Source organism: Phyllostomus hastatus, unplaced genomic scaffold, assembly GCF_019186645.2.
Source record: "Phyllostomus hastatus isolate PE091 unplaced genomic scaffold, TTU_PhHast_1.1 phas_contig_1, whole genome shotgun sequence".
Taxonomy (NCBI): domain Eukaryota; kingdom Metazoa; phylum Chordata; class Mammalia; order Chiroptera; family Phyllostomidae; genus Phyllostomus; species Phyllostomus hastatus.
The window spans coordinates 5,181,080-5,205,640 of NW_025333498.1; the positions used below are offsets into that span (position 1 = coordinate 5,181,080).

At 36.3% G+C, this 24,561-nt stretch overlaps 3 protein-coding genes across 3 annotated transcripts in view; all 3 read right to left on the reverse strand.

Moving 5' to 3' along the window:
- The window catches only part of ANKAR (ankyrin and armadillo repeat containing), a 60,890-nt gene extending 49,765 nt beyond the window's left edge, over positions 1-11,125 (reverse strand). The window contains exons 1-6 of the mRNA XM_045831928.1: positions 10,525-11,125; positions 6,335-6,772; positions 4,617-4,780; positions 3,975-4,078; positions 2,216-2,396; positions 1,095-1,314 (exon numbers count right to left, since the gene is read on the reverse strand). Of these exons, the coding sequence (XP_045687884.1) occupies positions 1,095-1,314; positions 2,216-2,396; positions 3,975-4,078; positions 4,617-4,780; positions 6,335-6,772; positions 10,525-11,125 (1,708 nt within the window). The remainder of the gene's footprint in view (positions 1-1,094; positions 1,315-2,215; positions 2,397-3,974; positions 4,079-4,616; positions 4,781-6,334; positions 6,773-10,524) is intronic.
- A 4,155-nt stretch (positions 11,126-15,280) lies between these two features.
- Positions 15,281-19,319, reverse strand: ASNSD1 (asparagine synthetase domain containing 1). Its single transcript, XM_045831110.1, has 3 exons — positions 17,847-19,319; positions 17,376-17,557; positions 15,281-15,635 (listed from the first exon to the last, which is right to left on the reverse strand). Exons 1-3 carry the CDS (start codon positions 19,317-19,319, stop codon positions 15,350-15,352), a joined length of 1,941 nt encoding a protein of 646 aa, XP_045687066.1. The 3' UTR covers positions 15,281-15,349.
- Positions 19,299-23,624, reverse strand: ASDURF (ASNSD1 upstream open reading frame). The gene is made up of 4 exons (XM_045831125.1): positions 23,389-23,624; positions 21,616-21,669; positions 20,039-20,114; positions 19,299-19,411 (listed from the first exon to the last, which is right to left on the reverse strand). The coding sequence occupies exons 1-4, from the start codon at positions 23,482-23,484 to the stop codon at positions 19,341-19,343; spliced, it is 297 nt and encodes a 98-aa protein (XP_045687081.1). The 5' UTR covers positions 23,485-23,624; the 3' UTR covers positions 19,299-19,340.
- Positions 23,625-24,561: the final 937 nt, after the last annotated feature.

The following is a 24,561-nucleotide window of genomic DNA, read 5'->3' on the forward strand; positions in this document are numbered from 1 at the left end:
AAATTCAAGTAGTCACAGGATGGATGAGAGACTAATTTATCAGAAATTTTTTCACACCAATAAGAGCTTAAAATAGAACACATTTTAAAACAAAAGCTACCCATTGCATTTAAATTTGACTGAATTTGTGCTCTATTTTAACTAAGTTCATTCTGTATTGAATATTTTAATCAAGTAATAGAAGCATCTTACTATCAACACAGTTTAATTATAGTGATAGAGTACAGAATTTATTAGTAGTCAAAGGATTAAAGCAGAACATTTCATTTTGATGAGTGAAAATTTAACACAGCTTGTTAAGATAGCTAGTTAAAATGTAAAATCATAATTTTCTTTTATTGCCAATATTGTTGCATCAACCATTCCTGATCTCTATTTCTCTCTTCAGTTATGGAGGACCTCCACTCTCATTTTCAATTTTATTATTTTTGTACTGGTTAAATATGTTCCAAAGAATATATACATATGTCGGTGTAGCTAATAACCAGGAAAATTTGCTTTTCAAAGTTTAAATGGTGGTACCCCTAAAGAGGTCACAAATCCTAAAACATTATTATAGAGGACATTTTTGTCATAAATATAAGTTTATGTCATGTGAAGAAACTATCTCCCAGCTGAGACCTTGGGGATAGAAATGGATATTCTGTTAAGATCTCTATTTATCTTCCCTGTCTCTGAAATTCTAGAGTAAACCACTGCACTTTATGACAGTGATTATCAAATGCTTCCCTGCATTCATACATTTATGCATTCATTTAACAACAATGATATCCTGCACCTATCAAAGCCAGGCTTTCTTCTGGGCACTAGGATACCATGGCAAACAAAGTAAACCCAATCACTGCCCTTCAGGAAGCTTATTCTCCAGTGACAGAGACACAATAAACAAATAAGACAAGGAAGCAATAAGTGATACTTAGAAAACTAAAAGGAGCCCCTCTGAGATAAATGAAACAAAACCCTCAACTTTGCTCTATGTACCAGCACCAAATTTTAGGCTTGTCTAAAATTGACATGCATTCTTAATACTGACTAGGGGTAAGAAAAAGAAAAAAAATTTAAAACTTTTTAAAAAATTTAAAACTTGATAGTACCTTGGCTCACCATAATAAAGCGTCTCTGGTTGATATTGAAGTTTGCGTAGCACAGTTGGCATATGATGGAAACTCTGTTGTGCAGAGCAGCGTGGTGGAAAATTGTGTAACCGGCCTCATCTGAAACATTGATGGTTGAGCTTGAGGTTTTACGGCTAAATGTGTGGAAAATAGCAGATAATCCTCTTTCAACAGCAGATTTCATACCAAATGGGATACTCTACAATTATTAAGAAGGCCGGAATTAGTTTTTTTCAAAATATGGCTTAAGTATCATTTATAGAAAAAAAAGGACAGTGAAATATATTGATATAACCACAGGACTGGTTCTCAGAAAGTGTCTCACTCAGCAATGAAAAACATTGATTTGTTGTTCCACGTATCCATGCATGCATTAGTTGTTTCTTATATGTGCCTTAACCAGGAATCAAACCTGAAACCTTAGCATATCAGAACAATGCTCCAACTAACTCAGCTACCTGGCTGGAGCTCCAACTACTTAATATTTTAAAGTAAAACTCACAGGTTATTAAATTTTTTAAATGTACAGAAATTAAAACAAATAAATGGTAAGTAAATGCCAGTGTATTCTTTGAAATTGGTGAGCTCACCCTTTAAAAATCAGTTCCAGAAGCTATAAATCAAGGTTGTTTAAGCAGATGCAGAGATTTATTTCAGGATGTTAGGTTTGCTCTTTAGGTTTAGTTCCCAGGACTGAATCTGGCCTCTAGCATTTATGAGCTATGTGATTTGGGAGAGATCCTTAACTGGCTGCACTTCCAATTTCTCATTTGTACAATAGGAATAATGACAATACTAGTAGTACCTTGAAAGAGTTTGATGAAAAGATTTATGAAAGAGACTCACATACAAACTTAGCTCTAATAAATATTAGCCATTATTAAAATTAATCATAATCTGATTTATTAACAGGTTGTTTTATAACCCTGCCATAAGTTTATAACCCAGAATTGTATAGATTTCACTGCTAAAATGTGGAAATTTTATTTCATATTGAAAACTTTATTTAATCTATTATTTATCCCAGAGATAAAAATTTGAGATATATATTTATGATATATAAATTCTTACACAAAATTATGTGATAATTACTGAAGTACCTTGCATTTCATGGCTTTCTTGAAACCAAACTTTTTCTTAAATTGTTCATGTAGCTGAGCATCTGTCAGTGGAAGTCTTTTTGGTCTTAGATTGTTCATTATTTCATTTATGGCTCCCCACCACTGTGTCTTATATAGTTGCTGATAGAAAGTTTCAAGTTCAAAATAAATCACATAGTAGCTATAAAAAAATTTTTTAAAGGTAAGTTTTTCTGACTTTGAAGTAATTTGGTACTTTTTAATACGCTGGTAAATGTTATTTTTTAATAGCAATTTCAAATGTAAAATGTAGTTTAAATTGTACTTGATTGTAAACATTTTAATAACATGATTTATCAATTGTTACAAATCAAGCCTTTCTAATAACAAGTGTCTTTTTCCGTATTGGCCCTTCCTGCCAATTGACTCTGCACTTCCCATGCCAGTGACTGGGGGCATCGCCTAAAACTCATTGGAAACCCTAACGCTTCCTTGAAGGAATTCTAGGCTTACCTTTTAACCATCCGCTTACTCTCCTGTCACAAATTTATATATTAACCCTTTTCATCTAATTATTGCTCCATTTGCAATACTTTCTCAAGAGTTTGCTTTGAGTCTGACCTGGAATGATGACTGCGTAGTGGCTGCTTGACTTTTACTTTGTTGCAGCAGTGGACTAGAGAAACCCCCAACCCGCCAGGTCCTTGAGGCATAGGTGGACAAAGCCTTAGCCCCTATCGATCTGGAATGCAAAAGTAACAAAATTTTGAGTGACTCTGTTCTCTGGGATTGCTTATTATCACAGGTGAAAGAAGATGGTGGCCTTGCTCTATTTTTGCCCATGATACACGTTTTCCCATCCCGAGATTCCAGTGGTGAGCGCCTCTGCCAATGGGAAGCCTCTTCCTGTTACCTGGGTTTCTGCTTCAAATGAAAGTACTTATTGCTGTAAATACCGTATTCTTGACAGTGGTCAACTCCTTCCTATGGCTGTTCACTTTACTGCTTAGTGGCTACCATTTCTCCGAAGAGTGCTGAGGAGTTTGTTCCATTGTGCACATTTTTAGGGAAGCAAGTCGGTGACTGTGCTCAGAAAGCTGGGCCCCATGGGTCAATTAAAAGAAGGTCTTAGGGAAACACTCTGTTACAAACTAGTCAGAGGCTAATATCCTCTTCCTTGACCTTTAGTTCAATCCCAGTTTTCTTAATGTTGTCCTAGATCTCTGCACAGATGTAGGAATGTCTGAGGACCTGTTCACATTTATTTGAGCTTGTCATTCTTCTTATCCACCATCCTCTCCAACAAAAGGAAACTAGACCACAAGAAGCTAAAGGCTGTCTTCACCTGCACCTTACAAATAAACTGCCCAGGCTGTTGGTGGTCCTTGTCACTTTATCCGGGGGTCCCAATTTATGGAGGTGCCACCTTCATCAACATAGACTTGCCTGACTCCAGCCTCTGACATCAAGGAGCATGTATTCTGAATCCTATTCAGAAAGTTTTCAAACCACAGTGGTGATAAGCTCTAGAATATTAAGGAGCTGTATGGATCAGATTGTGTTAATTATAATTACCATCTCTGAGGACTATTTCACAGAATGTATCAAAGTGCAGGAAATAATAGATATAACATTTAATAGTTTGTTGAGTTTGTATGTCATTCATGGGGGTCATTATTATTCTGAGATCTCTATCTTAGCTTTTAAGTTAGCCTTTGAATTTTGACACTTTCCAGTTTTCTGCTTTCAACAAGTGGTGGCTGCTCTGAAAGCTCCTTACCTTTTTCCATTTAGCTCCATGACTGGTATTGAGTAATGTTCTTTGTATCCTGAATCTTCTACAAATGTATTAGCAGCACAATTCTTTATTTTTTCTAAATTGTTCTAAAATATAATGTTAGTAAAAACATATCTTTAAACAAATTACACAATTATGATGTCTTTTAGATGAAATTTTATACATGTAAATGACAATTTTTAAAAATATAATATCCCTCCCAGACCCTAATAATAACTGCATGTATCAGATCCCTACTTTGAGAATGAAGAAAAAGATGCAAAAGAAAAGAAATATAGAAAAAGTTGAAAAGCAATGACAGCTGAAATGTGTAGTGCTTATACTATATCCCAGATGAAGAAGGATTATTCCCAAACTCTAGAGAATCTCCATTACAATACTAATCTTTGAGGAAGATAGAACATGTAGTGAATGGTCAGGGATTTCTACTACAGTTTTGGTTAACTATTTGAGGGCACTTAATTCATGTGCGTAACATAATGTATGAAAAAATTAGTGAGTCGGGAAGATAGTCATATGGAGAGCTGCCTAGTGTCTGTACCAACAGAGACTGTTTCTGAATGGAAAACAGCATAAAAGAGGTGTGAAATGACAAACCATGTCAGGAACAATAATAATTTAAACCTTAAAATCTTCCAAAGCATTCTCAATTGAAGAGGTGGTGATATCAAATTCAATTCCTCCATGAACATGAAAATACTGATCCTCTGTGTAGTGAAAATTCTGGCATTTAAAATCTTTCCCGTAAATAAATGGAGGCAATTCTCGCTCTGTCTTGACCTTGTCATCTCCAAAAATGAAAACAAACTTTTATTTAAACAATGAAAAGCAGCATATAAACAATCATATTTTGGAAGTCTAGATTCTCATTTATGTAAACAAAGTGAAAAATCCACATGAACTGAAAAATTTGGTAATTGTAGTCTACAAAATTATTTATGCTCTTAAGTGTAGATTTTAAATATTTACTATATTTATGTCATACATTTTAGGCATTTTCTGTAGTTTTATTGCAGATATTCCAAAAGGATAGTCAAAACATTCTTCTACTTAATGATTTCTATGTGTGAGCTCAAAAGTAAGATCTTAACCTCCAAATATCAGAAAGATTTGAAACCTTGTTCCTTAGAGAAACTTTGGTTAAGTAAACAAAAATTTACCTGAGTTAGTTTAGTTGAAAAGCGACATTAAAAAGAAATAAGGGGGTATCTCTCACATTACAAAAATAACCAGCCCACTTTCCTGGAAAGTAATAAAACTACACATAAAACATTTAATTGAAAAAATATAATTTTCTAAAATCTCAGTAAGGATTAGGTTTGTTCAATATTTTGACTTGTTAGCAAAATATGATTTCATCAATATAAAGTGTACAATGCATTTTGAAAAATGTAAAAGACACATATAGAAGAGCACAAAGAATACTATTACACCCTAAACCCACCACCTTGAATTAACTGTTAACTACTAACATATCTGGCTTTAATAATCTAAGTAATGAAACATTACAGATACAGCTGACATCCTCTTTAAGCAAGGCTCTCTTAGTTCCGCACATGCACCATCCCTTTACCCCCACCCCAGACGAGTATTGTGAACCCATTTTTAAATAGTTCACAGATATGGATAATCTTTACCATTTGAGTCCTCATGACACAAATTTTCATGGGATTTGCAAAATTTCTACTGAAAATTTGTCATCCGAATAGAAAGCCCACATGCTTGGGTCCCATGAAAACATGTAAATTGTGTGCTATTTTGGGTGGGTGGAATAGTTTGCACTGCAGTCCTGCCAGGTGCCACATACACATGGTCCTGTTTCAGCTCTCTGTTCTCTTACATTGCCCTGTTGTTAATTACAGGGCCATATATTAAACATTTCAAATATGTTCCCATCTCTTTTTCTGCAAAGTAAGACCATCCATGATCCTTTAGTGGTTTATATTAATTTCTGAATCAATTTATAAACTTACATGAAAAATAAGATAGGGATTTTGTGAAGAAGGGCACACTGACTTTACAGAGTAATTTGGATAACATATGATATCCACAGTGGTGTCCCATCATAAAGATGGTGTATTTCCCAATTTCTCAGAATTTGTTTTAAGACTTTCAATAGCTTTTATAATTGTTTCATATACCAGTTGTGTACCAATTATATATACCAAGTACTATGTACAAATACCAAGTATATTCAATTACTTTGGACACATTAAAGCTTGTTTTTTTCTTTCTAATAGGCAACAGCTAGGTTATATGCCTGGGTTACATATTAAAACAAAATTAAATTTAAATATAAATTTAATATATATCTATATTTTATATTTGACTTTTGGTGATACCTGAAAAAGGCTGAAGCAGACTACTTAAATATGGAACTTTCATTTTCTTTTTTAAATTCAGTAGAAATGGAATTAGAAAACATATTAACTTTAGGTATCCTATCCCTTTTCTGATTTCCTTTTTCTTCTCAAAGTGTTTTTGAATAACCTTTTTTTGAAGGTATAACCTTTGCTGCAGTCTCTGGTAGGTACAAATATCAAGACAATCCTGACTACACTTTATAGCATTAGTGAGCCAATAGGCTGTTTCAAAAATAAAAACATTTTCACACTGTTGAACTTCTGTGGTACTGAATGTCAGCTTTAGCATAATATTTTCAGCATGTTTCATAAATACAGCTTTTTCCTCGGGGCAATTGGGGTTATATGTTGGGTCTTCATTCATGTCTTCATCATAGATTCCATTAAAGTCTGGATCCTCTGTAATATCAATCAAACCTTTACAGTGAAAAAGAAAAGAAAAATTTTAGGTCAAGAAAGCTTCCTACTTGGCTTCTAGATAAATACAGCAGATTAAACCCAGGGTTTCATCTTGAAATCCTACTAACATGACAGTAAGGGGGTAATAAAATGCTAGTAAAATTGTTAAAGGTGAAAAACAGACAGATGAGTGGGAACTAAGCAGAGTAAAGAAAGATGGAAATATATAGAATTAAAAATGGTAGATTTCCATTCTCCTTAAAGGAACAGAAACACAACACCATGGAAACAATAATGTAAGTTTCAACTTTAAATTGGGGAAAATATGGAAGAACAAGAAAATGTTATCTTCCTTTAGACAGGAAATCAGTGTCTCACTTGGTCTAATAGGGTAATTTGCTTTTCCAGCACTGTATTACATAGTTCTTGTTTTTGCTGATAACAGGGGATAAACATATGCAATCAATAACTTTCCTGCTTAACCATGATAAATCAAATAAGAATTAAAACTTGATTTTAATTATAAGTGACAAATTTCCTGTAACATTTTCTTTCCATTTATGAAGAAATTAAGGACCTTCTTGTCAGTAATGTCTTTCCATAATTGCATTTATGAAAGGATTAAGAAGTACAAAATAGTGTTACAAAAGAGTCACAGGGATGTAAAGTACAGCATAGGGAATATAGTTAATGTTAGTGTAATAGCTATGTATGATGTCAGAGGGGCATTAAAAATATAGGGGGGAACACTTTGTAAAGTATATGATTATCTAACCACTATGCTATACACTAGAGAGTAATACAAATAATACTGAATGTAAACTGTAATTGAAAAATAAAATTTAAAAAATAAAATAAAGATAGGATAGTTGCATTTATAATGTTATCCTTAATCTAAGCTTGAGAAAACAGCTTAGAACCATAAGATACAACTTTCAGTAAAGTGTGAAGTTTGACTGTAACACATGAACCTTAAATGTAAATGATACATTAATGTGCTCCTCTTTCTTTTTCCTTTTTCCCCTCAAATTCTTTCTATCTATTTATCTATCTTTCCACAATATTCTTGGATTTTTTAATGGCCATTATGATTTCTCTCCCTTTTGCCAAAGTTAGTAAAATAAATTATTAAGAGTTTATAAAGAAATTAGAGTGTTGCTGACAGTTTTACAAAATCTACATATGAGTCAGAGCATTGTTGATACCTCTAAAACTTCCTGGGTTGGAGTGGGTGGGAACAAGTCAACTGTCACCACAGACAGACTCAGAAATTGAAAGCACCCAAGGACTGGTCATAGTATAAGGACTTTCATGGCATAGTACTTTCATGGAGCAGTGAGAACCTGGGACTGCCTTTCCCAGATAGCACCGCCAGAAGAAAGAGGGGAGGAGAAGGGAAGGGGAGAGGAGAGAGGGAGGGGAGTGGGGAAAGGAGGTGGAAGAATGAAATGGAGGAGAGAGTGATAGCCGAGAATGGGGGGATATGTTTTGGAGAGAAGAAAGTGTCCAGAGAAGAATCAGTCATTGACACAGAAATAGGAGGACGACACCCTGGATGAGGGGCTGTTCCCTGAGTTCACAATTATTAAATGCCCCTGGGACAGCCAGGCTAGACTTAATCTCTGAGGATGTGCAACTACCTTTCATTAAGCGAGCTGATTCAATTCATTTAATGCAATTTAACAAACATTTGTTGGTGCTTACAATGTGTCAGGCAGTTTTAGGCATTAAACATTCAGGGATAAACAAGGTAGATAATGGCCCTTTTTTCATGGAGCTTACTTAGGGTTACTGTTTATTTGTTCTTGACGTCAGACTTATTTTTGTGTCTCAGCAAGAAATAAAAGCTCAATGAATATTTATAATGTGAGTAAATCAAACTAGAGTCATTTACAAACATATATGTATATTTTGTTCATACACATATACCTTTGACTTAGCTATCAATTGACAAAGAAGGGAAAAATAAGAAAACAATTCCATGAAACTAATTTACCATATTAACTGCATTAAATATTATGAACACTATATGCCAACAAATTAAACAATCTAGAAGAAATAGATAAATTTCTAGACACATACAATTTTCCAAAACTGAATTAGGAAGAAACAATCTGAACAGACTGGTTACAACTAAGGAAATCAAAGCAGCAATCAAAAAACTCCAACAAACAAAACTCTTGGACAGGATGACTTCAAAGGTGAATTTTACTAAATGTTCAAAGAAGAGCTAACCCCTATCCTTCTCAAACTATCCCAAAAAATTCAAGTGGAGGGAAGATTCCCAAGCTCATTTTACAAAGCCAGCATTATCCTAATTCCAAAACCAGATAAGGACACTACAAAGAAAATTATAGGCCAATATTCTTGATGAAAATAAATGCTAAAATCCTCAATAAAATATTAGCAAACTGGATCCAGTAATATCAAGTGGGCTTTATTCCAGGGATGAAACCATAGCAATTTATATAGAAGAAGATTAAATATATTTGATCAATGAAAGCTGTTGGAAACAGTGTCACACATTTCCCATTTTACTCCCCATTCCACATGGTCTGCTGCAAAGGAACCGTGGGGGAAAAATCTTTTTAAAACTTCAATAAAAACCTAAATATGGTAAAGAGATGCACCAGGATTTGGTGGCATCTATTGTTTACATACAGGTAGTGGAGAATTATGACCATGAGAAGAGAGGAATTTAAAAATTAGGTAAATCAAAGATAAATACTCATGAAACAAAATGCTACTAAAATACCAAAGCTTGGACTGCTGATACACATTATTTATCCTTAATTTCAATTCCTATATCATTCATTTTGGAGGTTTATAAAAATGGCAGTGTGGATAGCTAACAAATTTGATAATCATTTTGAAGATTTTTCTCACTGCACTCCCTCTATCCTTGGTTTTATTGTGGATTTTCGTACATAGGCTCTGTAAGACAAAAAAGTATAAACTGAAAATCTTCTGTCAGGTTTTTGAAATCTGCTCTGCTCTGCAGAAACCAGAGATTAAGATGAGAGAGGCAAGCTGTTTCATTTAAAACATAACTTTTGGTGACACTGAAAAATTAAAATTTTATTGAAAGGATTCTTTGGCTTTAAAAAATATCTTTTAAGAAATTTGGCTAAATACCTAAAACTGAGCCATAGATAAATTACCTTTTATGACAGCATGGATGGACCTGGAGATTATTATGCTGATTGAAATAAGCCAGATAGACAAATACCATATGATCCCACTTATATGTGGAATCTAATGAACAAAGTAAGTTGACAAACACAATAGAACAGAGGCATGGTTACGTGGAGCAGACTGAAAGTTGTTAGAGTGGAGGCGGGTTGAGGGGGCTGAATGACAGACTGTGAAGAGATTAAGAAAAAATATATATGTCTATTATCTATCTATCTATTATCTATCTATCTATCTATCATCTATCTATCTATCTATCTATCTATCTATCTATCATCTATCTATCTACCTACCTACCTATCACATGGATGAAGAAAACAGTGTGGTGATAGCCAGAAGAGGGGTGGAGGGAGTGGAGGTGGGCAAAGGGGGATAGATGGGGACAGAGACTTTGCTTTGGGTGATGCACACATGATGTAGTGTACGGATGATGTTTTGTTGAGTTGTACAATTAAAACTTGTATGGTTTTGTGAACCAACATCACCCCAATACATTTCAATTAAAAAAATCTTTCACTCACACATGCAATTTTTTAAAATGGCTTCTAATAAAAATAAAATGTATTAAATTCCCTTACCTGCTGAACTAAACTCTGCAAAAATATCTTTATTTGTTTGAGGCTTTCCATCTGGATCAATGTCCATGATGGTCCGCCACAATTCTGAGAATCTGACTCGCTTTTCTTTGGGCATGTATATTCCATGCCACAGTGCTTTCAGCATGTAGTCAATGTTGATCAAAATTTGCCCAATTCTGGTATCATAATAAGCTGGAGGTAATTGACAAGAAGAACTCTGATCATAATTAGCTTCTAAACTAATTGAAGGAATTTGATTTAAGCAATAAATCCCAACAGCCAACTCCCTTATGATCTGATGGACTTCTCTATAGTCTAAGAGGGCAGTAGGGTCCACAGGAGTCAGCAGGATTGCAGTGCTGAAGGCTACATTATTCATTTGACTCATAATTCCACCCGGGATGTCCAGCTGATAGCGGACATCTTCTTTACCAGACAACCAGCTAACTAGTGCAGTAGTTAGCAACTCTTGTACTTCACTCCGATCATATTTTTCAAAAAAAGCAGAAGCATTTCTCTGTACTGCTAAATTTTCCAGGTAGGTTTCTTCATCCTGACTTTGGTCAAATCTAGGTAATCCTTTTTTGGGCAGTTTTAACATTTTTAATTAATTCTGCTGTGTCCTTTTTGAATTTTCTATAATAAATAAAAAGAAAAAATGAGCAATAAAATTATAGTTGACATACCATATTATATTAGTTTCTGGTGTACAGCATAGTGATTCTACATTGATAAACCTTACAACATGATCACCATATGACCAGTAACCTTCTGTCACTGTACAGAGTTATTATATTATTGGCTATATTTCCTGTGCTGTACATTACATCCATGTGACTTATTTATTTTATAACTGAAAGTTTGTACCTCTTATTCCCCCTTCATCTTTGTCACCTATTCTCCCACCCCTCTCTCCTCTGGCAACTATCCATTTGTTCCTTGTATCTGTGTTTGTTTCTATTCTATACATAATAGTGTTTGTTTATATTCTATACATAAGTAAAAATCATACAGCATTTCTATTTCTCTCTCTGATTTACCTCACTTAACATAACATTCTCTAGGTCCATCTATGTTGTCACAGTGGTAAGATTTCATTCTTTTTTATTGCTAAATAATATTCCATTGTGTTGCTGGACACAGATCGTTTACATATCTTGTCTACAGTAAATAATGCTGCAATAAATATGAGGGTGCATATATCTTTTCAAGATAGTGTTTTCATGTTCTTCGGATAAATACCCAGAAGTAGAATTGCTGGGTCATGTGGTAGACCTATTACACTTTTCTTTTCTTTTTTTTAAGATTTTATTTATTTATTTTTTTAGAGAGGGAAGGGAGGGAGGGGGGAGAGAAGGAGAGAGAGAGAGAGGGAGAGAGAGAGAGAGAGAGAGAGAGGGAGAGAAACATCAATGTGCGGTTGCTGGGGGTTATGGCCTGCAACCCAGGAATGTACCCTGGCTGGGAATCGAACCTGGGACACTTTGGTTCCCAGCCTGCGCTCAATCCACTGAGCTACGCCAGCCAGGGCACACTTTTCTTTTTTAAAAAGATTTTATCTATTTATTTTTAGAAAGAGGGGAAGGGAAGAACGAGAGGGAGAGAAATATCAATGTGTGGTTGCCTCTTACACACCTCCTACTGGGGACCTGACCCACAATCCAGGCATGTGGCATGACTGGGAACTGAACTGGCAACCCTTTGGTTCACAGCCTGCACTCAATCCACTGAGCTACATCAGCCAGGGCTATTACACTTTTCAATCTTAAGCCAATTGCAGCATGAAAAAGTTATAATTTGAATTAAAACAATTAAAATAGTAAGACCTTTAACATTAGTCATGTTCTGCTTTTGTAAAGAAGTCAAAAGATGTTAATAACAATGTCAAAAAGAAATGTAAGTTTATATACGAGAAGCTAATGTTGCATAGCTATTTTTTGTTGGAGTGGCATATACTTATTTTTTTAATTTTTAAAAGCAAGAACATAAAGATCTGCTTAAAAGAAAAGGCAAGGAAAGAATTGCTTGCTTAACTTTGTTTCTGTGTAACTAACTAACTACATCTCTGTTCCTGGAATAATAATGATCATAGCCACTATTTACTGAATATCTACCATTTGTTTAACTCTTCATACCAGTATTTAATTTAAAATAGTCTCCCCCTTTTTTTTACAGTGGTTCTCAAAATTTAGCCTGCATTGAAATCACCCCTGGGACTTGATAAAACAGATTTCTGGACCCTACCCTAGAGTTTATGATTCAGTTGGTTGGAGTGGGGCCAGAGAATTTGCATTTCTGAAAAGTTTAGAGGTGATGCTGATGCCATCAGGGCATTCTGAGAACTCGGCTCAGAGAGTAAGTACCGTCACTGTGTAGCTGGAAATGGAAACTAAGAAGGTCACAGAATGTGCCTAAGGTTTCACACCTTCAGAATCAGGACCTGCCCAAGTCTGTCCATAAGCAAGTCCAATACCCACACGGAGAAGGGAAAGGGGAAAAGATGAAAGTGTAGAAACCTACTTTGAAATGATTGTTTTCTTGTCCTGAAGAGGGAAACTGCATCCACACGGGTCCTCAGGATATTCCTGGGGGCCGGAGACAGTGATCAGCAGGAATGGCTTCTCTTTGGGTGGGAATCCACCATCAGGAGGCCTGCTTGGGTGAGCCTGGGGAGGCCTGCTCACTTGTGTGGCCACCCTGCTCTGGAAGCCCTTCCACCCAGCCTCCCACACAGGGGTCAGAGCCATTGGTCCTCGCAGCTGAGGCACCACTGATGACTGCAGATTCCTCCCATATAAGTGTATCACCCCCATTCTAATCCACCCCCTCTTTAAAACTCAGCTACTCCTCATGTTCTGGTTACCTGGCCTCTCTATTACTTTCTTCTACCTTCACTGTTTGTCTCAGTGAAGAAAACAAAAAGTGTGGTAGAGGCGACAGCATCAGGCTCTAAGGTAGTTCCTAAGTTGGAATCCCACCTCCATCATCATTCTTGGACATTTATGAACCGATTATGAGCCAGGCACTGCGTTGGAAATTGGAGAACCTGGAACACAGGGCAGATACCAAGCCCCATGGATGATTGTATAGGTTTCTTTAAACAGTGTGACAGATATCAAATGTATGGACAGCACAGGAAGGAAAGCTAACCAAGGCCATGGGCTGGGAAAGGGGATGTCAAAAATCATGGTTTTAAAGAGATTTCTGTTTGCAGTTATGAAGTAGGAAATAATACATGTAAATTCCTCTACATAAAATGTTTCCTATTCAGATACTCATATGGTTTGTTCCAAGTATCTCAAACCTTCAGAAAGATTATTCGTTTAAGGATTAACATAGAAGTTTATCCCCATGTTTATGGAATTAATTACCAAGTCTGTAAATAATCAGACCCTCTGGGAACTACAGAAAAAACAAACCAAAACAAACACACACAGAGTATCCTGCTAGAGCAGATGACCTGGAGATTCCTTAGTTCAATTGATTAGGCATTACATATACGATAGCTGTTTTTAGTACTGAATTATTATAAAAATTAATATAGTCTACTCTAGGCCGCTGGGCAAACCTCTTAAGTTACCCACTCCCAATATAAGCAATGTCAAATTAGCACTCAGTACCAGATACTTGGAAGTTGTTTGCTTTTAGGTAGAGATGAAAGCTATTTCAGGTAATATTTAAATCTGGTTTAAACATTGCATTCACCAGAGAGTAAATTCAGGGCATATGAAAGTCTTTGACAATTCTGTCCTAAATGTACCTTAATATTCCTTTCATGACTCAAAGAATCAAAGCATGTCCATATTCAGAAAGCATGGCAGCCCTAATTGGGGATAGATCCCTAGCAGTGGTCTTAGCATGGTGATCATAGCTGAATAATGTGGGTGGATGTCAGGTTGGAGTGGAGTGAATCAGGTGAAAAGGTGGAGAGGGCGAGTGTGGATGAGAAGCAGATGATAAAATAGAGGAAGATGAAGGACTCGAGATGTGCATTTTAAATTGGTATAGACTGCAATATTTAAATAATGATAGGAAATATCCTACAGCAAAGAGACTCAAGATGCTGGAGAGAGTATAAGATTCCTGAAAAGCAGGAAGGACTGAGATAGAGAACATGTGGAGGCATAGCCTTTTGATGGGTGGACTGTCACATTTCTTTTCCCAATGGTACGAAGGGAGAAAAGGATAGGTGTACCTACAGGTGCATCAGAAGTTTTGCTGTTGAAAAGTGGAGGCCATTCTTGGCTTGATGACTTGATCTCTCTGTGAAAAGCCCAGGTCATGAGCTGAGAATGAGGCAAAGAGAGGGAGGTAGAGATTTATGAGACAAGAGAATGTTTAAAATAGTCTCCAAATGTTCTCAGAGTGGGAAATGAGTTGCCTAAGGAACTGTAACAGAAGCCCAAGTATTGCTCAGGAGCATGAACCTCAAGCAAATAGTTTAGCTTCTCTAAACCTTAGTTCTCTCACTTGTCAAATAGGGTCCCATGTAAGCCATGACCCTGACAACAAACTGAGTGCTTTTTGGATGTAGCTACCATGATGAAAAGAGTCAGTAAAAACTGCCTTCTGTTGCTGGTGGAACATGAATCATGTCAGAGTTGAAAACAATGTTAATAGCACAGTTTAAAATACCAAAGTTGTTCATTCAAGTGTAATCATTCTTTCTGTAGGCTGTCAATATGACTAAATTGGTTATATTAAGTTGTACAGTTAAGTAAAAATTCACATAATAAATTTTAAAATTACTACATTATACAATAGAACAACAGTGTTTTATTGTTATATAATTATTATTTAGCAAATGTTATTACATTGTGAAATATTATGTTTTAATATCATTTTCAACAGAAAGGTTTTCTAAAGAAATGACTTGGAGTCTTCCACATTTGTCGGATGCCTTTTCATTATTCTTTTCCATTTTTGCAATCCTGGATCCAAACTGCATGGCCCGTTTTGGCAGAAGAGCAGAGGCTGTAAGGCCAAGTTCCACTGCTGCAAGACGCAAAATTAGTTTTTCACCAATTCCACGGGGTAAAGTTAAATTTGCCTTTTCCCAAACTGGTAGGGAATTTAGAAAGGAGACAACATTTTCATCCAGAAAAGGAAATCTAAAATAAATAAATAGAAACACTATAAATATAAAATCAATGTTATAATTCTTTTATGTACTTCTGCATTTTATTCAATGTTATAATTTACAGTATAAAATTAATTTCTCAAGGTACTATTTTCCTCAATTAAAAATATTCTTCAGCCCTGGCTGGTATAGCTTAGTGGACTGAGCACAGGCCTGCAAACCAAAGGGTTGCCAGTTTGATTCCCAATCAGGGCACATACCTGGTTTGTGGGCCAGGTCCCTGGTTGGAGGGTACAACCACACATTGATGTCTCTCTCCCTCTCTCTTTCCCTCCCCACCTCTCTCAAAATAAATACAATCTTTAAAAAAATAAAAAGTAAAAATATTCTGGTTATTTACACAGTTTTGTAGCTAATCTTTAATCACATAGAAATATTTCATAATACATAATTTTAATATGTCTGTTACAAAAATTTGCGTCAATAAATAATTAAATTAGACCTATGGTATCAAGAAGTAATTTCAAATGGTTTCACAAGATATGTTTGAGGATGTCCGAGGATGTCTTAAATAAGCATGGTCTTAAGTCAATTATTCAATTTCTATCTGGTCTTTTATCATATCTTAAGAAACTGAACTTAAGGATACAAAACCAATACAGAAGGGCTCTACAATCCTGAACTTAAACTTTAAGTATTAAAACAGTTTAATTATATTTAAGCCATTTTAATTGATATAACAACAAAATATTAGATGTTAAAAAGTAACTCTCTCCACTTTTGGCTTTCCTGTTTTCCTACAAAATTGTGTTTTTTTCTGATTAAAATACTGTACTTTAACATTCTCTTTCCTCCCAGTTCCTCAATACAGTTACAGCAGTGTTTGTGTTTCATTGTATTTGATTCTAGCTCAAGTAGAGAGACTGAGAAGGGTAAAGGCAATTGTTATATGGAATATTTTATAAAAATGAATTAACTGTAAAAGAGTATTTAGATTAAGAATCTAATCAATAGATTACTGTTAATGTGCATGCAAAAGTACATAATAAATTTTTTAGATCTAGCCACTATGATATTTGTTAAATCACAATGTTTTAAACATTTTTCATATGCATTTTTACCTGATAGTATCATATGGAACCTTCAGAATTAACTGCATTCACTAAATAAAATAAATTCCTTTTCCTTGACCTAGCTGAAATAACAGACTGAATTTCTCCCCCTACGTGTCTCTCTCTCTCTCTCTCCCCTCTCTCTCTCACACATACACACCCCCCCTTCAAAAGGAGTAACATTTTATAGACGTTATATTGTGGCATTATCTCTTTATAATGTAATTTTGAAAATTAGAATCATGACACAATGGTCAAAATTTTACATGTCACAATGGGCAACATAAGAATGACAATGGTGCAAAGGCAACCATAGCTCAGTGGAAGGAAGAAAAGAACACAAACAAGAAACAATGAAGTCTCAGAGTTGGCGTATTAGGATGTTCTAAATCCCACAAAGCTTATTTGGACTCCTTGCCCTTGTATGCTTATAATAAACTACCACTGAATAAACTGACCTACTTGAACACATGTCTTCTTTCTAAAACTGAATGACACATCTTCCTTTGCTGCCATCTTTGTTTGCTATATAAAGCCATGATATTACTGTTGCTATGGTTATTCACTTAACAGTCTCTAAAGAAAAAAGGAACCTAAAATTTCCTTTTAGAGTCTATTATTTTTATAAATTAACACAACACTCAGAGAATTGGTGTTACCTTGCTTCTTTTCCATGATCACCAATAACTCTGTCATCACGACCCAGATTTCTAGAAGAAATTCGACCCAGTTCCATCTTGATTTCCTTATTCAATCCTTCCAGCCCATGGGTCTGAAAGCGGACACGATGACGAGAATAACCTGCAAGTTGCTCATCTGCACCAATTCCAGTAAGAACTACCTACAGAAGTTTGAAGAAATACATATAAACATGTTATCTACCATACAGTAAAGAAAATAAGATAAAAGTAAAGCTTTAAAAATTATCACCTTAAAGATAACATTTTCAGAGAAAATCCACAAGGCAAAGTCATAAAATAGTAAAATGTGCCCAATTTTTAAAGTCATATACATAGTATTGTAGTTTAAATGCAATTAAAATATGCTATATTTTCACAACTTAAATGCTAAAAGCTTTAAGGACCAAGATTAGGTCTCAGGAATTCTTCTGATTGGAAATATTGTCATACCTTTGCACTGCTTTGATAGGACTTCACTTCACCCTGGGTCACTAAGCAACCAATTCCCCTAGAAGCAAACCAGACTGCACAGCCAATACTATCATCCAACACTGTATCCAGGGGCTGAACTAAGTGGCAAATTCGAGCTGTTCTTAATTTTTGCAGTTCTTCCACAGAAACATTAATTTCAACAAAATTCCAAATCCGGGAAGGGTTAGCCGTTTGTAGTTCCTTTAGACCTGCTCTTCCCGTGATTCGATCTGGTACAGTGAATTGTTTATCAGGACCAGCAGCAGCAGCAGCAACAGCAACAGCAGCAGCAGCATTTTTAGAGGGTTCTTCAGGAGTTTCACAATTTTTCTGTTCTCTCCTTTTCTTGTTAAAAGTAGTTGGTACAGTTTTTTCTTTAGTCATGAAAGCCACATTAAGAAGATCAATTGGTTCATCTAAAGGAATGTGACGGTCAGCAAGGGTTGCAATAACCATGGAATCAATACCCCCAGAAAACAGGATTCCAACGTTTGCTTTCCTATCACAAGTTTTCAAAACTTCACTTGGTGTCAGGCAGTCATCCCTATGTAAACACAAAACTCGTCTCTTGACTGCAATACTCAGGACATCAATGAACTGCTGAACTACTTCTTTCATGTGTCCATCAGTAAGAAAGACCTGAAGTATCTCTCTTGTAGGTGAGATGTTGGAAATATTAATGCAATGACTATCAAATGAAGCTTGTGGCAACATCATATTTAAAGGAACAACAGGTTCTTTCAGATACAGTTTGGCTTCATTTGCTACCACTGATACAAACTTCGGCAAGTTTGCAGAAATTTGAGTCACGCTATCAACACATTCTTTGATAACATTCTCCTTAGAGATGTACTTCCAAGGATACAATTTTAAAACCACAGATTTGGAAATGGAAGTAGATTTGAGATCGATTCTGAAAATTCCGGATGCTGGAACTTCTTGCCATTGATTGGCCACTTCAGATGTTTGGGTGCCAACTGATGAGAGGCAGAAAGTCTTGCCCAAATTACTAAAATGCCACAGCAAGCTACGGCGACCAAAAAAATCCCTACCAAACCATAAATGATGACTAGATGCTTGATAATATATAAAAGACCAAGGACCTTGAACTTCTGAGAAGAGTGACAAAATATCAGATTCATTCTTACAAGAGGAAAGATAATTAAACATTACTTGAGTATCATTCTCTTCAGCTTCAACCTTTATCCCACTAAAGACTTCTCCATTCCACAGGAACACATTACCTCTTTCATCTTCCATAGGCTGGGCAGTCAAAACACCTCTTAAGTGAAGGACATGACCAGAGAATAAACACTGGTAGTTAACATCAGACTTTAACAACTGTTTACTACTATTGGGTCCCCGTCGTTTAAGATTACACAATAAATCCTCTTTCAAATCTTTGCAAAAATGTTCAATAGAAAAGCTTACAGAACAACAAATGCCACACATTGTTATGTGAAGTCAGGTTGACTATTTCTTGATTTTGGTCTTCTCTGAGTTTTCTATTTCTTGGTATTCTTTTCTTAGCTCATCCAATATATCTGTGGGGAAATAAGAAAAGATTATTAAATAAAATAAAAATTCTTGCACTTTTACCTAGTAATTCACAGGACAACATATTTACCAAGATCAAACCATTTGAGTATAATGCAGTGTATTCATGCAAATAATAATTTACAACAGGCTTCTCATATGAATATTTATCTTTTAGGAAAATAGATAGTGTCAGTATATTAAATGCTTATTTTGGCCCAGGCACTGGGCTGTGCACTTTTACATATACCATCTTATTTAAACCCCACAGACTTTGGAGGCTCAAAGTAGTTCATGAAAAGTCACAAAGGTTTCAGAAAGTGATAGAATAGTTTTTCATACTAGATCTATCTCAAACTCTAAAACACACTTTAATAATTAGTGCTTTCTAACACATCTTATGTATTTTTATTTGATTTTCACCTTTACCATAAACTCATGTTTGGAAGGTTAACTTGAAGAAAACCAAACTACTGGATTAGATTTATTAACAAGTGTACCACCACCCAATCTTTAGATATATATTAAAACAGTCTGATACAGATAGTATAATTTAAGTACTAACATGAATTTCTACAGAGAGACTACAAAAAACTTTCTGTGTATTTCTATATAATGTACCAAAAAAAACTTACTTTTGCTTTCAGAAAGCATTTCTGTTCGGTCAGCCAGAAAGAAAATGTTGCTGTTCTGTTGCTGCTTATATACTTTCTGCAAAACATAATTTAGGCTAATATTATGATTTGATCTAAAAAGCAGCAGATGTCAAAACTCTGAACCCTATTATTACCTATTCTTCAACTACAGTCACAAGTTCAGAACAGTATCTTAGCATAAAGATAAACAAAAGTTACCCATTATCCTGCTACTGTTACCATTAACACTGATATGAAACTCTTTTTTTCTCTGCAAATACCGTAATACTACTTTAACAAATAAAAAGTCTCCTGTAAGTACAGATTTATAACTTGCTTTTATCAATGAACAATATATTGAGAGCTTTTTTCTTATTAATGTGTTCTTTTACAACATTACTGTACGGGTATAACATACTACAGTTTGGTCAGTTCTCAAGTTTTAGATATTTAAGGTGTTACCAACTTTTAACTATTGTAAACCTATACAATCTCTGTGCACTCCCATGACTTCTTTCCTCAGTATCAATTCCTGTAAATACAACTGCAGGGGTGGAAGTGTTACATTCCTTTAAGGTCTTGATGCATTCTGCCAATTTGCCTTCTTTAAAGTCTGTATCAATTGTGCTTTAACCTCTAATATTATACAAGTGACAATACCAGAAATGTCTAACCTGTCAGTTATCAATAATCTGTAAAATACTTTAAAGAGTTCAAAGTTATTTCTTCCTTAACTTTAAAATATAACTTTTTGACAGGATAAGTACACATGAAACAGTAGTTTGCTTGTTTATGAATATATTAATGAAAATGGCAATAACCATGTTACATACTTGGAACATTTATGTAAGAAAATATGGGAGTGGGAGGGGAAGGAATTTATCCTTTTTTAAAAGATTTTATTTATTTATTTATAGAGAGAGAGGAAGGGAAGGAGAAGGAGAAGGGCAGAAACATCAGTATGTGGCTGCCTCTCACATGCACCCTACCAGGGACCTGGCCTGCAACTTAGGCATGTGCCCTGACTGGGAACTGAACCAGGACCCGTTGGTTCTCAGGCTGGTACTCAATCCACTAAGCCACACCAGCCAGGACAATCCTTCTTGTTTTTTAACAATTATCCACTTTCACTTAAAGAAACTGTTTTCTCTTTCTTAATATATTTAAAGTTCATTTATTTTAAAAGAAAATATCAAATTTAAGTACAAAATAAATACTATTAGTTGTTACAGTTCTAAGGTATCATGGTACAATCAGTATCATTTGCTTCAAAGGTAATGTGAATTTTACATGATGAGGAAAAATATTATCAACTATGATTAATATATAGGTATCTATATATCTATATTTTCTTTTGAACTACAAAAATTGAGGTAAATATACCTATATTTAAATATATATCTATATATTATCTATATATTATCTCTATATATAAAAGCTTAGAGACTTTGCTTTTGCAATTTAAAAAGATATTGAAATATTATATCTTATATAAAATTCTTGTAACTTTAGCATATAGTTAATAAGATATAATCAAACCCTCCCACATACGATTCATAATCACTCTGGTAACTCACCCTGTTCTTCTTCAGGTTAGAAAGTTCATCCACAACAATTTTTTGTTCTTTAATCTATTGAAATGAAGAAAAACTTCTTAAATCAGAAGTTCTCAAAGTATGTTAAATGGGGGCCCATTAAAAGTAGAGATGGGAAAATGAGCAATGTACTCATGTACTCATTGTCCAAATGAGTCTGTGCATAAGATTCTCGTCAGCAGCAGTGTGTGTGAGGGTGCAGGTGTGGAAAAGTGGGAGGAGGAAACAGTGAGTGGACTCACTAAGTGTCAGACAGCCCGACCAGGGTCTGGTATTGGTAATCAGCATTCATGCAAGAATCAGAGTTACTAAACAAGGCTTATATCCTTTACTTAAAAGAGACAGTATGTACCAGTTTTCCAGTGATTTTGTTTTGTCTTAGCTTTTTAAAATAAAGAATAGCAAACAGAGAGAGGGGTAGGCTACTTCCCCCTGCCCCAAATATCAATGCTTTTTCACGATTTATGTACAAAATGGTGCAGGGAGGCACTCCGAACATGCAAATAGTACTAAATGCCCCACCTGGGTCAGAAAGACCTATCAACTTCCATCTTTGCTTCCTTTCTCTATGTCAAAGGCTAGTACAGTGCTGGCATGGCTGCAGGAGGCTTCACTTTTTATTGTAGGAGAGGGCTCAACTAAGTGGAAAACACGTTTTTTTTCCCCCTCTTTTCAATAATGGTAGTTATTTCTGTGAACATGACAAATTACACCGTATCACCAGTGCCTCTAAAACCAAATTTATAATCTCTGTCCACCCCATATCCCTGAGGTATCTGCCATACATCAGTAGAAGTGGCTTGCTCTGGTGCAACGGTAATCGGAGTGGGCTGCATGCGGTTTGAAAATGCAACCCGCCCACGAGTGTGTACCCCTTTGTCTTCCCAGTTAACAGTCAGTGTGGCAACTGACTGTAGTGAGGCTGAATCCCGAGGCCGAATTTGCACAACCTCGAAACCTGTGTTTGATCAATGCTTTCCCATGCATTTTAGGAATGGCAGGTATACACATATTCCACTTTACTTCAAACAAGTAAACCGATACAGAGGGGTTCGAGACCTGCCCCAGACAGAACTATTCGTTTCGGACACAACCAAAGAATCTAGGACATTTAATACCTGGAGGGATAGAACCATCCCCAACCCCAATATACTTTCACAGGTTTTGCCTGTCAATGGCAGCTACGATTTATATTCCATTGGCTTCCCTCTCTCCTCTTCTGGGTGGAAGAAGGACAATCAGAAGGTTTAGGATCACTGCCTAGGCTAACGTGGAGAACAGACTGGAGGGAGGTAACGACGGAGGGGCGGTCAGTCGGGAGGCCGCGGCAGGGCTCCCGACAGCAGGCGGACGGCGGCAGCTGGTTGGGATGGTAAGAGCGCGCACGGTGACAAAGGCGCATTCGTGAAACGAGCTTCAGAAGCAGAATGGACAGGACTTCGCGGTGGACGTCAGGGACGGACAACTGGACGGATGGTGGTCACATTTTCTCGGAATAACGGCAGCGGATCTCAGGTGGGCGGAACTTACGCAAGTTTCACTGACGACCAAATCCCCGCCCACTACCAGTTGGGTCTAATTTTAGGGCACATTTCGGGGTCTCCCTTTACTGTAGCTATCCAGGGCTGAGAATAAAAGTAGCAAGGCGGCTGGGCCAAGCCGAGACCGGGCCTTGCCGCCGCAGTGCACCATCTCAGGGACCCGGCGGCGCCCGGTCCCGAGCCTGTGGGCCTTCTCGTTTCCTCCCGCACTCACCTTGTTGCTGAGATCCTCTCTGTGAGGGGTCGAGCCGTCGGTCGGGGCCTGCCCAGCACTGTCTTCTGGGCGTGCCTCCCGGAGGGGCACGTCCATGAGCACAGAATACCACTGCGCAGCGCTGCCCGCGCACCAGCAGCCCCCAGCCCGCAGACTCAGCACCACACGCTCCCTGTGGCTACACCGACCTAGGCTCCCTTCCCCCACAGCCGGAACTGCAGCTGCCGAGCGATCGGCAGGCCTGCGCAGTTCTGGTCTGGCCTGGGAGCAGTTCTGCGCCTGCGCACAATTGCTTAAGGCTTGCTGGAGCCCAGCGCTTTGTGAAATCTGATAGGTCCCTGAAAAGTCAGCTCCTGGTAGCGCAGTAGCAACTGCGGAGTAGTGACTTATACACTTCTTTGGGCCAGTAGACTGTGAGTTGTGTGTGCTCCACAGTGGTATACATGAAGAATAAGAGTGCAGTAGAAATAGGACTTAATATTGGGTTGGCCAAAATTCTGTTTAGTTTTTTCGTAAAATAAAAACACATTTTTCATTTTCACCAATAACTTCGTTGATTTGGACATTTTGATTATGTTGTCCATCTGTAATGTGGTATAACGTTGATTGTTCTCAATGTCTCAACTTGATTGCTGTCAACTTTAGTCTACCTAACCATCCAGCATCATCCAGCGAGAAATCTCCAGGAGGAAACTTCACAGACAGGTTCGATGAGTCACAGCACCTTCTCCACACACTACACAAATCTTTTTTTTTTTTTGTATTTCAGTTGTTTTTACCTTTCTTGAAATAATAAAGCATAATATGCTGAAAATGTTTCATATTTTCTTCCATCTTCAATATTAAAATGGCTACACAAAAATTCACCAATTTTGATGTCTTTTTAATGCATGCTGATATGACAGCTGTCACAATATAACCTAACATACTTGTTTCGAATGAAGTTAATAACAACTAAGCTCTATAGAGCCATTTACAGAAAAAAGAACAAAAACAAGCTTTTTGGCTAGTATTTATTATCTAATAAGAAGCTATCCCAAATTTAAGAGGTGTATTGTTGGAAACAGAACTGGACAGACTTAGTAATTTGTTAGCTTGTTATTAGGGTTAAAAGATAAATACAGGATGCCTAGTTAAATATGAATTTCAGCTAAATGAACAACTTTTTAGTAT

What these genes read in the sequence shown, in the direction of transcription:
- ASNSD1 (XM_045831110.1), bottom strand. Translation starts at nt 19,319, where the DNA reads ATGTGTGGCATTTGTTGTTCTGTAAGCTTTTCTATTGAACATTTTTGC. An exon ending in CCTATCAAAGCAGTGCAAAG is followed by an intron (nt 17,558 to 17,846) that starts GTATGACAATAT and finishes AAACTTCTGTAG; the next exon opens with GTAGTTCTTACTGGAATTGG. An exon ending in GATCATGGAAAAGAAGCAAG is followed by an intron (nt 15,636 to 17,375) that starts GTAACACCAATT and finishes TATTTATTTTAG; the next exon opens with ATTTCCTTTTCTGGATGAAA.
- ASDURF (XM_045831125.1), bottom strand. Translation starts at nt 23,484, where the DNA reads ATGGACGTGCCCCTCCGGGAGGCACGCCCAGAAGACAGTGCTGGGCAG. An exon ending in CTAACCTGAAGAAGAACAGG is followed by an intron (nt 20,115 to 21,615) that starts GTGAGTTACCAG and finishes TATGTTTTGCAG; the next exon opens with AAAGTATATAAGCAGCAACA. An exon ending in AATGCTTTCTGAAAGCAAAA is followed by an intron (nt 19,412 to 20,038) that starts GTAAGTTTTTTT and finishes ATTTCCCCACAG; the next exon opens with ATATATTGGATGAGCTAAGA.